General features: G+C 48.9%; 1 protein-coding gene across 3 annotated transcripts in view; it reads right to left on the reverse strand.

Moving 5' to 3' along the window:
• Positions 1–577: 577 nt before the first annotated feature.
• The window catches only part of ZNF469 (zinc finger protein 469), a 104,849-nt gene continuing 88,541 nt past the window's right edge, over positions 578–16,885 (reverse strand). For all 3 annotated transcript variants that reach the window (XM_054049441.1, XM_054049439.1, XM_054049440.1), the window contains one exon: positions 578–15,453. In XM_054049441.1, coding sequence (XP_053905416.1) covers positions 2,099–15,241 — 13,143 coding nt within the window. In that variant the 5' untranslated portion in view covers positions 15,242–15,453 and the 3' untranslated portion in view covers positions 578–2,098. The remainder of the gene's footprint in view (positions 15,454–16,885) is intronic.

The raw sequence follows: 16,885 nt of genomic DNA on the forward strand, positions 1-16,885 counted from the left end.
CTTGTGTTCTTGGACAAGTCACTCATCTCTCTATGCCTTAGTTTCACCATCTTTTAAAGGGGGATAATGGCACTACCTTACCACAAAGGGGTGCTGTGAGGACAGATACTGTGGTAATGGGCCCACCTTAATAATAATAATTAATGGAGATATCCCATCTCCTAGAACTGGAAGGGACCTTGAAAGGTCATTGAGTCCAGCCCTCTGCCTTCACTAGCAGGACCAAGTACTTATTTTGCCCCAGATCCCCAAGTGGTCTCCTCAAGGATTGAGCTCACAACCCTGGGTTTAGCAGGCCAATGCTCAAACCACTGAGCTATCCCTCCCCCCTTAGATGGATAGAAGTCATCTAACCTAGCAAGTTATTATTTATTATTATTTGAGTGGTTATAAGACCACACCAGATCCTATTGTGCGTGTACCTGTACGTGCACATGTGCGCACACATACACACAGTAATAAACAGTCTCTGGCTGCAAACTCCCAGCAAAATTGGGGCGTGGGTGTGTGTATGCAGTGCGGGAAAGAAGAAGAAAGAAAAACATCTGACAAATTCCATGGAGTCTGGGAGTTTCTGTGAAAATATTGGAATATATTTGAAAAGATTAATTAGGTATGATTTTACAGTACCACCCCATATTTTCATCTCATACTTTATTTAACAATATTAAAGAGGCACTTTAATAGCACACATACGACATAATAAAAAGGCATTTCTTGCTCTCTTTTTCCTCTCTGACAAAATATCAAAATAAAAACTTTTGACATAACACATTGCACCCAAGGTAAATTATACCTACAATAGTTTTTTATACAATACAAAGGACAGTAAAGATACATATTAACAGGATAAAGCCTCTTTTTTCCCTTTTAAAACTAAAAAAAAAAATTTTTTTTGCAGGACAGACGCAAAGTACTCTATTTGTTCATATCACATCAGTGCATTACTTCACCTCCTTGACTTGGGAGTATTTCAATAGTATTTAAGTATCTTCCATGTCCTCATTTGCACCTGAGATTTCTTTCTGGTTCAAAGTTCAGTTGTATACCTGCTCGATAACATGACATAACCTTTTTAACACTATGGAGTACCAGCATACAGGATGTTATAAAAAGTTTTATTTTCCTGCTTTGATTTCTTTTACAGGTCACTGCTACTTCCTATCTGTTCCCTTTTCTTTTTAAATCAAGGAAGTCTGTATTCACATTACAAAATAAAAATAGCACCAGTAACTGCATAGTAAAAAGCTGATACCTATTTAGCTACTAAGTCAATACAGTAAGATAGTTTAGAAGTTATACCGTTATGGTCACTTGGACAGTACTATTCTGGTCTGGTAATTTGGCACAGTTTTATCCGTGAAACAAAAAAAGTTTGTCACAAATGTCAAGGTGCAGTTCGCTAGCGTTATTCTCATTTTTCATGCATTTACATAATCTACAGTGGTCAAATAATGGCATCAATGTTTGAAACACTATAATAGGCCCACGCAGCAAGCAAGCTAGTTCATTATTTTCTTGGCAACATAGAAACAAATTCTTAGGAATGGCTGTCAAAATAGGTGGCACTTGATTCTTAATTTAATTTTTTTTAATTGATCATGTCGTAGGCCAGTTCCCAATTTAATGAATTGTACAGGATTATTTGTGCAAAATCTTTAAAAAAAATTGCTTTCTACAGTGTACTGCACCTTCTGAATAAGACGTCTATGGAATGAAGTTCATCTCTTCAAGTACTTTGTACAAAGATAACACAGAAGCAGTCTCAAAAGGGTCTGAGATTTGCAAGTATCCTTATAACCTCAGCACTTCTGCAATAAAGCAATTGCTCTTGACGATTCAGTCTGCCCAAAGCGATTACAATTTCAGTTCATGAAAATCATCAGCAACATCAAAGTTCTAGCATTTGCATGATAAATCAGGTGAATTAAAGTAGATTAGTAGACACAAAGCAAACTATTTCACAGAGACTGCAGTGCAAGTTCATTTAAACTAGACAGAAAAATCACGCTACACAAACGAATTTAATGCTTTGATAATTTTTCCCTTGCAAACCCCATGAAAGCAGCTGAGGATCACCATAAGTCACTTTCATAAATTACTCTGAAGTATCTCTTCTTAAAGGAATTTTAAAGCTCGTTAATTTCTGTCCAAACAGTTGGCTTAGGAGATTGTTCTGGGATTCGGCTGTCCTGTAATTGTGAGAGTCAGCAGGTTTAGCACCTTGGACAGCTCTGTGCCTGTTTAAAGAGCTGTGTAGGGACGTGGCGGGGCCTTTGGCTAGGAGATGGTGAAAGGTTTTCCCCAGGATGTCCTTCTTATGTTTCAGGTCTCCATTGGAATGACGGTTAGTCACCTTCTTCTGATTGTAGGTGTCCAGCGCCATCTTTTTCAGCTGGTTGCCAACTCCTGACATTCTGGGCTTGGGGATCAGTTTGTTGCAGTGCATTTCCCTCTTCCCGGGGGAAAGGGCAGAAGCCTCGTTGTTAGTCCATTCGGCTCTTTTGAGCTCTCCAGCCCCGTCGCTCCTCCCAGGGCCCGGTGTTCGGGCTTTCTTCTTCTTCCCATCTCCATCAATGTTCTCCCTAGACGCTGAGCTGCCTTTGTGACTCGAAGACTTGTGCTCTTTTCGCTTCTTTGGGTGCAGCTTGCCCGGCCCGTTCAGAGCCGGCTTGTCCAAGGATTTTCCTGGATCCGAGTGGCCGTGTTTCACAGGGTTGGCCACTCCCTCAGCTTTGAGTTGACTTGAGAGTTTGTTTTGATTGCATCCTATTTCTCTGTCGCTGGCACTGGCATTGCCATCTTTGGCACAGACACCTGTCTCAGGCATGGCTTTTTCTTTTAGTGAGCAGGGTTTCTGAATCTCCTCTGTGCTGCCCAGATTACCAGTTGCAGCGGAGGCAGCTTCGCCACTCACTTGACTGCCTGCGGTTTTCTTCTGAGGGGCTGAATCTTTGGCAGCCCTGTTTAGAACAGGTGATACTGTTTTGTCCTTCAGAGGCAGAGAGGGGTAGGCGGACTCTGAATAATTGGACTTGGATGCAATTTCCCTAGGAGCATCATCTACATTTGGGCTGCTCCACAATGTTTTATGAGCGTCCTTGGCCAGTGGAGCTTCTACTTTTGGTGCAGAAATTTCTGGGATTTTCTTAGCTAGTTTGAGGCAAGGGATCTCGTCGACGGGCTCTTCTCGTGAACTGGGATTGTCCAATATCCCCACCACGTGTTCTCTTTGATTGCCCGTGGTTGGTTTTTCTTGGCCATCTGCATGCCCATGTTTCTCAGTGAGATGAGGTGGAGATAGCTTTCCATCCGTGGCCTGGTTATGAGCTAAATTAGAAAGGTCCATACGAAATTCAGAAGAGTCCAGGAAAGGAAGAGACTTCCCATCAAAGGCTCCTTTGTCTAGTTCTTCAATGGAAAGCATCGTGGTGTAACTGAGCTCTGGATCACTCACGACAGCCTGGGGCAGAGAAGGAGACAGGCAAGGGGGCGGCGGGAGGGTATTGAACTGAGATTTTTCCATTTCAGCCAGGAGGTCTTTGAAGTCACCCACGAGGTCTTCTGTTTTCACAGAGGTTTGGGGCAAACTTGCTCCAGGGTCATCACCTGTTTCAGGGCAGGACTCACTGGGAGATGGTAAAGGCACATCAGCTAGCTGTAGATCATTACTATGGTCAAGGTGCATCGGTGGGTTGTGTGGATCCAAGCTGCCATGGTGTGTGAGCTTCCTTTTCTTGCGTGGTGGCATGTCCTCCCTTGGATAATTTTCCTCTTTGATTTTCTCATTGCCATCCTTGGAGGAGATGCCAGGCCTCATGACCCCTCTGAATTTGAAAGTCTTGTTGCTTCCCGCCAGGTGCTTCTCCATGTGCCTGTCGTACTGTTCTTTCTTAGAGAAGGTGTAGTTGCACATGCTGCATATGAACGACTTTTTGATGACATGCATGACGTCCGCGCAAAGCTCACACGCATACAGCGTGGTGTGCTTGATCTCCGGCTCCTCTGCTATCCCATGCTCTTGACTCAGGTGGCTTCGAAGCTCTTTGGTTTCCGGATAGAACATTGGGCACTTGTGGCACAAGTAAATCTTCTGTAAGCTGTGCACCACTAAGTGGCGCTGGAGCTTGAAGGGCTTGGGAAATTGTTTTCCACAGTGATGGCAATCTCTGGAAGGATCCTTGCAGTCCGGATGCATGGGGACAGCTTTTTGAGTGCTTTCACCTTTTGGCATATTGTCTGGAGATGGACTGGCAGACCCTTTGGAAGAGCTGGAGGCGAAGGAAGCTGGTTTAATTCTGACACTACTTTCCAAGGCGTCTTTAGTTACCTTTGCCTCTTGGTTGGGGGGTGGCTCTTTTAGGCTCTTGTTCTCTTTGTTGGCAAGGTGTTTGCTGGCGGAATCCACCAGCTTGGATGACTTGCTTGGTTTCCGATACATGATGGTGTTCAGGAAGTGGGTGACCGCAGCGTTGTCCTCGCTGAAGCAGGTGGGCAGACCCATCGTTGATTTCTGAGCCTGACCTTTCCGAGCGAACTGCGTGGCGTGCTCTCTGAGATGCTCGTTGTACATCCAGACATCGGAAATCTCCTTCAGGCACATTCCGCAGGCCCACAGGCCAGCTTTGTTTTTTGCATGCTTCTCTTTTAAATGGTCCCTCAATTGCTCCCTTGAGCTGAATTTGCGCTGGACACACATATAGCAGGTAGGTGGAGGGGAAGGGTTATGGGTGAGTTTGTGAAAGTCCAGTTCCCCTAAGGTGAGAAACCACTGGAAACACACTTTGCATTTGTATTGTTTATCCTTAGACTTGATGTTCATATCGTTGCGATTTTTGCCTGGCTTCCCATCTTCTAGCTTATTTTTGCTGTGTTTGTTATGCTGGCTTGGCTTCTGCTTGAAACACACCAGGCTTTCATCCAAATGGCCAGGATTTTCTTTGCAAGGGCTGAAAAAGCACATGTCCTGCATCTTGAACTTTGCACTCAACATCTCAATGTCAATCGTATGAAACTCAGGTGAGCCTTGGTCCTCACTGATCTTGCTGTTGAAGGGTTCCTCTTCCAGCTCTGGGGGTTGTGGGCTAGTTTCTGCTATTGAATGTTCATTTTCAAGCTCCGTAGGGGACTTGAACAGTATTTCATCAGCAGGAAGATTTTCTGCCTCCTTTTCAAGACTTCCCCAAATGTTCAAGTTCGGAATGTTTTCCATCTGGTTGTTTTGGCAGAGGAAGGTTAACATGTTATCATCCTCCAGGTCAATGACCTCCTTCCTTTGGCTGTTTTTCTCATAATCTGGCTGCAGTGCAATATTTGTGGAAGCGTTGGAGCTGGCATCACACCCCTTTGGCTTACTGCTGTGACACATGTTTAGCATCAAGGCATCGTCAATGGAGATGGTTTCATATTCACAAGGATCGTCCCTGGTGACACAGAAAGAGCTGGTTTCACTGAGGTCTGAAGCCAGCCGGATGGGAAAGAAGTCTATGGCACGCACTGGCCCGACATTTGCATCAGTGACAGGTTTGGGTTTCTTGGTTCGTTTCCCATACACACGCGTGCACTTCCTCCGGGTGAACTGGTTGTCCCTTGGAAACAGCTGTGCAAATGTGACGTCATCATCAAATAAACCCTGCAGGTCTGGCTCAGTTGCATCACCAGTGCAGGACTCCTTTCTCTGTAGCAACTCTCCCTTTCGCCAGGGCTTTGACTCTGCCAAACAAGGGCTGTCATCAGAAGCACTTTCCAACATGCCTTTAGTGGGATCCTTGTTGGCCGTTTCAGATTCACACGTTTCTAACGACAGATCTGGTCTGGAAGGACTCAAGGGATGCCCGAAGGCACTACTATGATTCCCATGATTGCTCTCTCCCAAGGAATTCTCACGTTCTTTCACATTTGTGCCAACACCATCATCATGCTGTTCTTTGCATACCTTGCTCAACCCCTTCTCCACTTGCTTCATGAACCCACTTGCCCATTTCTCTTTGGCCTGTGCCTTTTCTCCTTGACTTGGATCTTCCATCTGCTTTTGACAGCTCACGGGGACCTTTAGTGACTCCTGTCTGTTTGTCTCCATGGAAGAGACGACCCAATCACCCACTTCATCTGCATGCTTAACTATGCAAGGTGACCGTTTTGCTGTGTGAGACTGCTGGGGCGAGCATGGCCTGTCTTGTTCCTCTGCTGAGATGCAGCTACCTGGCTCAGCCAAGTCTTCAATCACATTTGACAGACTGGAGTTGATTCTACTGGAAACAACATTGGAAGGACCATCATCAGCATTCTTCTCCAGGTCGGACAATCCATTGACTTCACTTTCATTGGGAAACATCTTTACTTTCCTTCTTGCTTTTCTACTTAGTTTCTTCTCTAAATTTCTATTTAACCCCCCAGGATCTTTGCTTTGGCTTCTTCTGCCTTTTCCCCGTTTATTTGGTTGCTTTCTAGGACCGGGTTTTTCTGTTACTGATTCATCCAATCCCCCTGTATCTGAGCTATGAGATTTTGTCTTTGTTTCTTTACTCAGAATATCTGTGTGATGACGTTCATGGCACACTTCAAGCGATATGACACTGAGGTCACTGAGCACTCTACTAACTACTTCTTGCATTTGTGCATTGGGCTCCTTCTCTTGACCTGCACATGTTTTCTTGGAGACATGTCCAACAGCGCTGGTTGGCATTTGTGTGTTATTCATTCTCTCTTTGGCAGTGGCCTTTATGCTTTTCCTAGAGACTTTCTTGGACATTTTAGATGTTTTCTCCAGCAGATTCAAACTGAACTTTGAAGTTTTGCTTGGCAGCAGTGTGCCGTCATTTTTCGTCCGATGCTTTACAGCTTTGTGTCTGGTCAATCCTGGTTTGGATCTAAAAGATGCTGAACAAATATCACAAGTGACTTGGAGGCCATTTTCTTTCTTTTCTTTCAGATGCCCATTTCTGGATGCATTTGGGATATTTTTAAACATGCCACTCTCCTCTTCTTGCTCCATGTTATTTAACATACAACTGCTGTCTTCTCCAGTACTCTCAGCTCCATGGCTTTCCGAGTCATCTCCTTTTGAATTATTTTCTCTATTATCCACATTTTTGGAGGGGTCACTAGGTCTCATCTCTGGCACCTCTGTAAACTGGTGGACCTCTTGATCAACAGGGCCAGAATCTGCTGTCCTTTCAAAGGCAGTACTTACAACAGTTGGGATCTGTTGAATGACAAAGCTATTGCACGCGGCCTCTGGCTCATTTTGATGTTTATTTCCATTATAATGGCACTTTTTAAGCTCCTTTTCTTGATTTAAGTTTACCTCTCCGTCTCTTTCTCCAACTGGCGCAAGATTAGTGGGCTGCGTTGAGTAATCTTTGGTTTCTGGTGTGGGCTGACAAGCATGGATGCCCTGCAGAGGCATTGACTGAGAATTAATAATCATGTCTGTGACGGTGCATGTCTTGCTTCCTTTATAAAGAGGGCATAACAGCTCAGCACAAGTGCTTTCTGGCAGCCCATCATGAATGTCATTTTGATCCAAAGGTGGCATGCAGGGAAGAATACAGTCATTCATTTGCAATTTCTGGGGGCTTTCGATCTCCAAACCAGAAACTGCCAGCTCACCGGGGCATTGTGGAACATGAGGTTCTGCTGGTCCTTCTTTTTCAGACTGCCCAAAATTATTTAGAACGTCTTTGGCAAGACAATGACGAATGTTTCCAATAGCATCCAAAGGTGCGGGAGCAGTGGTGTTGCATTGCGGAAGAGTGGGTTGAAAGACACGTGTGTCTTTCCATTTTCCTTGCTCTAAAGGGTTTTGCGTGGAACCGCAAACTAGATTTTTCTCTGAGTCAGAGTTGAACCTTTTTACAATAAATGAACTTGACTGAGTCTCTGTGTCAAGCACAGGGGCCGTGTATCTATCCTCTTCCGAGAGCTGCACACTGAAGTCCGAGAACTCTACCTTTTCATTATTACTGTTCTGCAAATATTGGTGGTGAGAAAAGCTAGTTTGCAAAGGCAAACTGGCCAGAGAGTCCTCTTTGGAGTGACAAGTGTCAAGGGCCTGCTTTTTCTTTCCACTGCCATCTTCAGGAAGCTGAGCATTTACGGAATAGATGTTAGTTTCATGCAATAAATTATATTCCTGGTGAAGATCTTCAGAAGGATTCAAAGAGCTAACAGGACCCAAAGACGCACTGCAAGGAAGCTGTGTCTCATGTCCCGCCTGATTATTGGCTGACCCTATGCATTTGGTTTTTATGGTGCATGACAACTGCATTTGATGACTAGCTCCCTCAGACCAAGCATTACATTCAGCAGTGCTTACTTTTAGTGTCTCTGTCAGTGCATTGCCTAATGTTTCTTTCTCAAACAAACTATGGCTTAAATAGGATTGTCTGTGGTTTTTAAATGCCAAGGTTGCTTTGTTTTTATCTTGCTCCTGCTCCGCCACAATCTGATCAGCTTTCTTTACCTGCCCTAGCAATGGGGTTACCGTTGCGCTGCTGCATGGTGAGAGGTTATTATGCTCTTGTGATACGCCATCTGCACAGATATTAATGTCACTCGGCTCGGAACATTCATCCGCTAAGTGCTGCAGCTCCGTTACATCATTGTGCGGTTTGTGGTTTGCAAATGTGGATTGCTCTGCAGTGTAGGTGTCTGTTTCGTTGCACGATTCCAGCTGTTCACCTGCCTCTGGAAAAACTCCAGCTGCTTCTGATGTGGGAGCCGTGCTCTCTGCTTCTCCTCCCGTGGGCTCGTTCCCCTCTACACATGCTTGAACACATGCTGAATTCTCGCCTTCCTCTTCCTGCTCAGACTGGATATTGGCATTTGAAGGTTGGTGGTTGGCAGAGAGCAGTATTGGGAAGCATGGCATCATCAGCTCTTCTTCATTATTCTTGACTGTCCGGGCAACAAACAGTTGGAGCTGCTGTAATGGGTTCGCTGTAGTTTCTTGGGAGGCTAGCACCTTTTCTGTACCACAATCAGTCTCTTTGGACACACTCAGTATATCGAATAATAATGCTTTCCGGTTGCTAGCCTTGTCAAAGGGCCCTGGGGTTTGGTAGACTGCAGGATCCTTACTTTCTTCAGCCTCTTCCAATAAAACAGGTCCATTGTCATCACCTTCAAAGTGCACTGAGCTTTTTAGCACTTTGGGTGACTCGGCTTTGTCTAAAGGTCTTTCTTCTGAGTCCAGGTCATTTGTGGCATGAGAAGACAAAGCGAGATCCAAGGTGGGGACCCGATCTTCCTGAAACCCAAATTCAGATTTCAGATTTGGAACGTGGCTGCTGAAAGATTCCAGCTCTGGAGGCTCATCAAAGGTTTTATCCATTTTCCCTGGCTCGGAAAACCCGTCAGCTCCGTGTTTACTTGGCAGGGATGGAAAAATATCGTGTTTCTTTAGTTCAGCTGCCTCTAGAGTTTTAGGGAACAAGGTATCAGTAACCATGGCAGGGCTTTTTATCATATGGCCTGTGTAGATTGGAGCCTCTAATTTGTCTGGCATGCATGAATCAGGGATAACCTGGGAAGGTTCATTCTCCATCTCTCTGGAGTCACTTTCCTTGGAAGTTTCTGCATCCTTCAGAGCTTCCGGGAACTTATCGCAGGCCTCTTTGGAACAGAAATGATCTACAGAGATTGAATCTTCAGCAGCTGGTGTACACATGCTTGATTCTAAAGAATTAAACGCTGCTGGGCAGGGCCAAGAATCCTGGTGGTTCTTATAGTTGCCATCTATGTTGGGAACTGTAGGCTTCTCATTCACTAAACTTTGGCCCACACAGACTTTTGTGGAAAGAAGGTTTGTATTCCCCAGGGCATCTGTAAAGAACAAACCCTTTTCATTCCCTGTCTCTTGATCCATGTGTATAGGTGAAAACTGGTCAGTTGCTTTTCTCAGCTGTGTGCCGATGTGTTGCTCAGATTTCTGATGGACGTCGGATGCCTCATTATTTAATTTGCTGGTTTGCAGCTGACTTTCCAGTTCCGTAACTAATCGCTTGATCTCCAGTTCATCATCTGATATATTGTTCATAAAAGCTACATTATAATCTCCAATCCTGTCTGACAAAGGTAAAGACATTTGATTGTGCGTTATGGCTCCTGCATCTGGGAATTTCTTAGCTAATGGCTTTTCCATCGAAAGGGTATGAAACTGACCAATGTCTTCCGACAAAATTGGAGACACTTCCTCCATTAGACCCCAGTCCTTCTCTTGAAGAAACGGAGGATACTGCTGCTCAAACGGCATCGTTTTGCTGGGTGGATTGCATCCAAATGGGACATAATTGTCCTTACTTGTGACGACGCTGTCGTATAATGGAGTATCAAACTCAGCTACGGGAAGTTCTCCGAATATTGAAGAGGAGTCAAAGCCAAGAGGGGAAGACACTTTGGTCTGCTGATTTTCTGAGGCAAAGGGGGTGAAATCGGAGTGCTTCTGCTCAAATGAACTGGTGCTAATGTCATCCTGGCATAAGTACATATCGTCAATGTGTGAGGCCCTCACGGCTGGAGGCTTTGAGAAAAGGTTAGGATCATAGCGACTGGATAGGTCTTTGCGGTCATAAAGTGGGTCATCAGTGCTCACAAAGGTATCGGGTCCTTTGATGGCTAGCATCATTCCAACAGGATCCCCATTGTAACAGCCGACTGGAGCAGCATAATCTTTATGGTCCTCACAAAGTCCATGTTCCTTTAAGTACTTGATTCCAGCAGGCGAATAGGTAGCGCTCACCTGTCCAGGGCTGGCATCAGTACCAATGTGAGAGGGAGGAATTAACTCTTCTGTATGGTAAGGGAGGGTGTCCTCATTATAAGCAGCAAACGGATGCCTCTGACTGGTCATTGTCAAATCAGTGGAATCTTGAGCACCTGGCTTAGGTCTCGCTATCTCACCTGCATGGCTAGTGGCTCCTTTCTGCTCCTCTGCATCCTCCTCACAGTAAAGGCTGACGGGACTCTTGTTGAAGGCGTCTCTGCTGTGACGTTGTTTTTCTTTGCTTTCTGGTGAGCTTTCCTCGTTCCTATAACCTGCCGGAGAACTGTGTGACCTATCGCTGTGACGTGTCGTGGAGCCAGTCAGCAAAAATTTGGCTGAGCCAAACCTCCTTGTCCCTCTGGAAAAGCCTGCTTTGGTTTTATTGCTCGTCTTTAGAGTCTCTTTATCAAGAAGGTTCAGCGGGTTCCTTGGAAGTGGTGTGAGGTGCTCAGAACTATCTGGGTATCTTCTGTCCTGGACGCTTTCCTTCTCATTGTCAGAGTCGGCCCTTTCAGTGCTTGGGGGGCTAGCGCCGGTTTCACTGGACAGGCTAGTGCTACGATTGCTGCCGGTGGACGATCGGCTGCTTCGCCTTCGGATTCTGGCTGCAACGCCATCTTTCTTTATTGCTTCATTGCTTGGGGCCCGCCTGTGCTCCTGACCCTCTCTCTTTGGGCTATAGGTCCAGGTTGGCTCTTTCTCTTTGGCCGTCTCACCTCTCCCTGAGCGCCTCTTGCTAAAGCTGCGCTTGGTCCGCCCGTTCAACGCGGACCCCAGCTTCTTTCTGCCGTGCAGCTTGGCATACGCCACCCCTTCGTCATCTGAATCCGACATGTACTCGTACTCGCCGAATTTACTGTCCTGGGCTGCCGGCAGCAGCCTCTCGGTGGCTCTGGAGACCGGCGTGTTCTTCTCGCTCTTCGCATGCAGCTTGTGCAGCTTGTTTTTCTGCTGCACGATTTTATGAATGAGCTCCTTGCTCCACGTGCCGCTCCTCGGCTTCCGCTTTTTCACGTCCTTCATTGAGAACTGCAGCAGCTTGGGGTTCTTATTGACAGGCCCTGGGGTGGTACCACTTGGCCTGATTTCACTCTTCAGATAAGCATCCTCACTAAGGCTTCTGGGCTGGTTTTTATCAGAGTCAGGTTTGGTCATAGTCACTGGAGCAACAGAGCCGCCATCACCCTTCCTCCCCGTCTTCAGCTTGGTATTCTTGTCAGGCTGTGCTTTATCAGTCGTCACCCGATTTGCAGCCTTGCTCTGAGCCAGCTCCTTGACACTGGATTTCTCCAGCCTTTTGTTCCCTCGGTCTGTGAACTTGCCTGCCAGTCTCCTCTTAGGAACATGCTGTGTCCCCGATGCTCTGCTCTGAGCCTGCTCTCCGCTGGGATGATCCTCTTCATAGTAACAGAGGGCTTTCGACTGACTCGCTGGCTTCTCGTCCTTCCCCGCGTGCTTCAGTTTGTTCTCCGAGGCTGGGCCATCCTTCACCTTGTGCGGCACCCCGCTGCCTGGGCCCTTCACCGACGTGAGTTCCTCATCAGCAAACACATCTATGAAGCTACTGTCAATCTCGGGGTTATCGGACTGATACTCCAGCCCATTCAGTGCTTCCGTGATCAGACTATCCAGCTTGGCATCATCGATTTCTAAGTCGGAAGCAGTAAGTGGCAAGGAATTTGTGGTTAGCCCATGAAATATATGGCCTTTCAGCAGGTCCTCCTTTGCCTCCCCTCTGCCTTCCCCGTCTAAGAGGAAATTGACAGGCTTGTTTAACGCGAGCAGGTGCGAATGAGTGTCAGGAGAAAGCGATGGCCCTGGCCTGGCTTGGGAGTGTTTCGTGGACTCTGGGGGGAGCTGCTTCCTGGCCTCGGCCCCCCTGGGAGTGTCTCTCATCTCACCCTGGAAAGCCGCATGCGAGCCGCAGAACTGGCGGTGTTCCAGGAAGGAGGAGAGGTTGCTGTAGTTCTGGTCACACTGTTTGCAGGTCAGCAGCACGTCCAGCTGGTCCAGGCTTGCACTGCTCAGCGAGTTCGCCAGCAGGTGATGGGAGGAGTAAGGCGGGGGAGGTGGCTCCCCCTCGAAGGCATCCAGGCAGCCCTTGGCCATGTCGACATCTGGCTTGTGGAACTGGGTCTCCGGGAGGCATTTGAGAAGGTGCTCGTCCTTTGGGGCATCCAGGGGGAAGTGGAAGGGCTTGATGGAGTCTGGCGGGTGGTAGTGGAGTGAGCTGGAGTTCAGGATGTCTGAGGGGTGGCAGGGATGGTGAAAGAAGGGTGCCGGGGTAAGTGTTGCAGACAGCTGGCTGTCTTCGAAGCTGTGGTTGACCGGGCTACTGGACATAGGCGAGAGAGAAGAACACGTGCTGCTGCAGGTGGGGTTGGGGACAGGTGACGGGAGCGGAGACTCGCACGGTGAAGCAGCCACCAAGGCTGACGGCGGCAGAGACAACGTCGGATTGGGAGAGCTCCTGGAGGTGGCCGGTGGCACCGTTTGGTTCATGCCGAAGAAGAGGGCTTTGCTCCTGGAGTCACATGTGGGAGACCCAGTGTCCTTCCCACCTTCAAAGGAGAAAGCGTTCGCTGAGCCGCAGCTCTGCCGGGTGGGGTCCCTCCTTTGCACCACGAGACCCTCCCCTGCCAGGAGCTTCTGGCTGTGATACCTGGAGGTGCCTTTCTGCAGACTGCTGCCCCCTGGCCATTGCGAGGTGCCCAGGGGGAATGGGAATTTCTGGCTGGTGAGCTGTCTGGATAGTTCTATCCTGTTCTGGCTGGGCACTGCGGAGGTGAGATGTATTTGCTGCCAAGGCATCCTGGAGTTTTTCTGCACGTGCTGCTTCTGCTCAGGACTGGACTGGCACTCGAATGAGAACTGACTTCCAACAGGGTTTGAATAAGGTGCTGAATTCGGGTCTACGGGAGAGAACGCCTTACTGGCTCCATCCCAGGCTTGCAAGAGCCGGGGGTGGGCTTGAGGTGTACTGGGCATGCTTTTCTCAAAAGGCACCGATCCTGTGCTTATGCCGCTCGCCGGGGAATCGCAATAAACTTTGTTCTGAAAGTGCACTTGGGGGAGAGAGTTCTGTGGCATATTCCTTCGAAGAGAGCTACCTTGGGTCAGTATCCTTTGACTAGGTCCATTGTCTTTCAGTGAAGGCTGCCCCTTACTCACTGGCTTTGGCATACTAGTCGCATGTAAACTAGGTGGGAAAACGGATTGGTTTTCTTGGAAAGTGCTTGGAGTTTGGTCGATAGCACCAGAAGAAGAGAGAGCACCATTGAGCTCACTGGAATGCTGGTTCCTTCCTTTGTAGCAAGGCAGAGGGGACTGCTGCTGGACCCCTGGGGCCGAGGAATGTAGGAACTGAGCTGGCTGAGAAGACAGGCCATATGTCCTGCCGTCTGGGGCTACGGTTTCGTAGGAGCCGTTGCTCAGAGCCTCCTCTTGCCAGTCCCTGGAGGAAGAATGAAAGCCGAAAGCACCATGAATCACCTGGTTAGTTGCCAGTGAAACATCCATATAACCTTGGCTGGTAGTGTCATTATGGAAAGGATCCTTTGCTACATCATGTAGCGGCTGGAAAGGGTATTGAAATGGCAAGGAGCCCAAACAGTGCGTGCTGGCTTTGCCACTCTCGGGGAAGGGGCATGGTTTCGGAGCAGAGATACCATAGCTAGCACCCGGGAAGTTTTTGTCCGGTGAAGGCCAAGACTTATTCCCATTTGCCTGGAACTCTAAATAGTGTACCTGCCCATTAGTGCTAGGGCTTTTGTGGGGGAGGCCAGCCGACGGCTGTCCTTTCCCGCTGTGGTTCTGGCGTGCGGCGGCTGGCGTGTGTGAGGTATAGTTGCCGGAGGTAAGGCTGGAGGAGACCTCCGGGAAGCACTGGGTGAAGCTCAGGTCCTCTTGCTCGAGCTCCGCCTCCCTCTCGGGGATGCTGGGCACGTGGAATCGGTAGCTTCCCGAGCTGGGTCCCCGGCTGACTTCTGGCTTCTTGGGCGGGGTGACCTTCTGCTGGGGGTAGGCGATGCCAATGGTGGGGTTGGACCGAGAGTTGCTAATGCTGAGCCTGTACAGCTGGTGGTGACTGCGCTCCCCTTTCCCAGACCGCCTGTTCTTATCCCTCACTCGGCTCTTCCCCGGGGGAGACGGCGGGCTCCCCTTGATGCTGCCCCACGGGACATCGCTGCAAAACTTGGGCTTGTTGTGGAGGGACTTGAAGTCGATCTTGCCCGCTTGCTGCGGCCTGATCACAGCTTCCCGTTGGCTGTGGGGCTCTTTGTCCTTGACGTTGGGAAAGTGGGACCCGCTCTCGGTCCCTTTGGGCAAGCACAGCTCCGAGGTGTCCAGGGAGCTACCATTAAACTCCCCGCCACCTTTCCCACTGAAACGTTCAAAGGCAAAATCTTTGTCTTGATCTTTGGAGCTGGACTCAGTATCGCTGACGGCATAAACATGCTGGGTCTCTCCTGTCATGATACCAAGGGGTAGGGCTAGAAGGCACTCGTTTCCCTTACATCTGTGGGATTAGATCCTTCCTTCACGAGCATGGTCTCTTGGTGGTAGGTGGCTAGGATGAGGCTTGGTTAAATAGGCAGGGGTACGCCACTCCCACATCTATCCTGGTTACTGGGCAGGTCTTGCTGGTAAAGAGCACCTGGGATTCGCCTCATGCTTCCAGATGGGACCTACAATAGAGAAAAACCCCAATGAGTCTAAGGAGGACAACGGACATGGGCATGTCTAATAGCACGGAGCAAGGGGAAGCCAGAGCTCAGATGGGGGCTGGATTCTCCCATCCTGCGCCCTGTGGAGTCAGCCACGCCTGGGCACAGAGTGAGTGTTGAATGCTACTATCCTGATTTGTCAGTGTTTGACCCCCGCCCCCTGCACAGATGTGAATGATGGCACAAGGAGCCAGGCGGGATGGATCAGGCCCCTCGGGGAGTGTATTTCACCCGTATCTTTCCAGGGAAGTTTTTGGGCAGCCGGACTTCTAGCTAACCAGAAATGGATGACATTTCTACGGCAGAAGAAAGCAGTTTGGCTCCTATACCTGTGGGCACCTGGGAGCAGAGTGATCAGAACATCGGCTTGGGGAAGAACCTCATACAGGATTTCAGAGAAATTCCTCTGACAGGCTTCTCTCCCCGATTGCAAACGCCCCCCAAACATCCAGCTTTGCAGAGGCCGTTCTCAGCCTTTTTGGCAACGCACGCTAAGGGAGGCATCTTTTCTTCCCTTGGAAGCTATTTCTCTGGGCTTATTAGCAACGTAAGTGGAAAAAGATGACAGAAGGGCTCCACCTATGGATTACTGGCCTTGACGGGCAGGGGCAGGCTCTGCACTTTGGCATTCCTTTGACGATGTCCTGGAAACAGAGAGCCCACCTTTCCCTATGCCCGTCCCACCCCCTGCTCTCCAGCTCCCCCTTTGACATTCTCTCTTTGACTCCCCTCCGCTTCCCACAACTGCAGCTCCTGCGCTACCCCAGCCTTTGAGACAGGAGCTTTGGGTTTCCCCAAGGGCGGTGATCATATCGCTGGGGGAGCCACCTCTCCTTCATTTGGGGAGGCTGGGTGTGCCTGGACTGTGGCCCCACCCCGAGGCCTGTCCTCGCCCGGCCCCCTCCCCCGAGGTCCCCCCGCCCGCTTCTCATGCCTCTTCCTCCGAGGCCCCCCCGGCCGCCACTCACGCGTCTTCACCTCCTCTTCAAGGCCCCCGACCTGCCTAGCCATGTACATCTCTTCACCCCATGCGGGCGGAGCAGGGATGGGAAGAGGCGGACTGAGGGCAGGGCCTCGGGGCGGAGTGCGAATGAGGCCATGGCCCGGGTGCCCTTTTGGCAGGCTGACTGTTTGGGAAGGCTTAGCCTCCCCTGGCCTCTGATACCCACTGCCCACACTGCTCCCCTGTCTCAGCTCTTTAGTTCAGCTGTCCAAGCACAGTGACACATACCATAACGGAGCTTGGAGGGACCATTTAAAAAAAAATTAACCTAAGAACCCCACTGAATGACCATGTTTTCTGGCTTCTGCTAAGGTGAGAACCATTTACTGATAACAGGATGCACTACACTACAGGGCCATTTCTTCTAAAGCATCCTCTTGACAACACTTT

Source organism: Malaclemys terrapin, chromosome 14 (assembly GCF_027887155.1).
Source record: "Malaclemys terrapin pileata isolate rMalTer1 chromosome 14, rMalTer1.hap1, whole genome shotgun sequence".
In the NCBI taxonomy this organism is placed as follows: domain Eukaryota; kingdom Metazoa; phylum Chordata; order Testudines; family Emydidae; genus Malaclemys; species Malaclemys terrapin.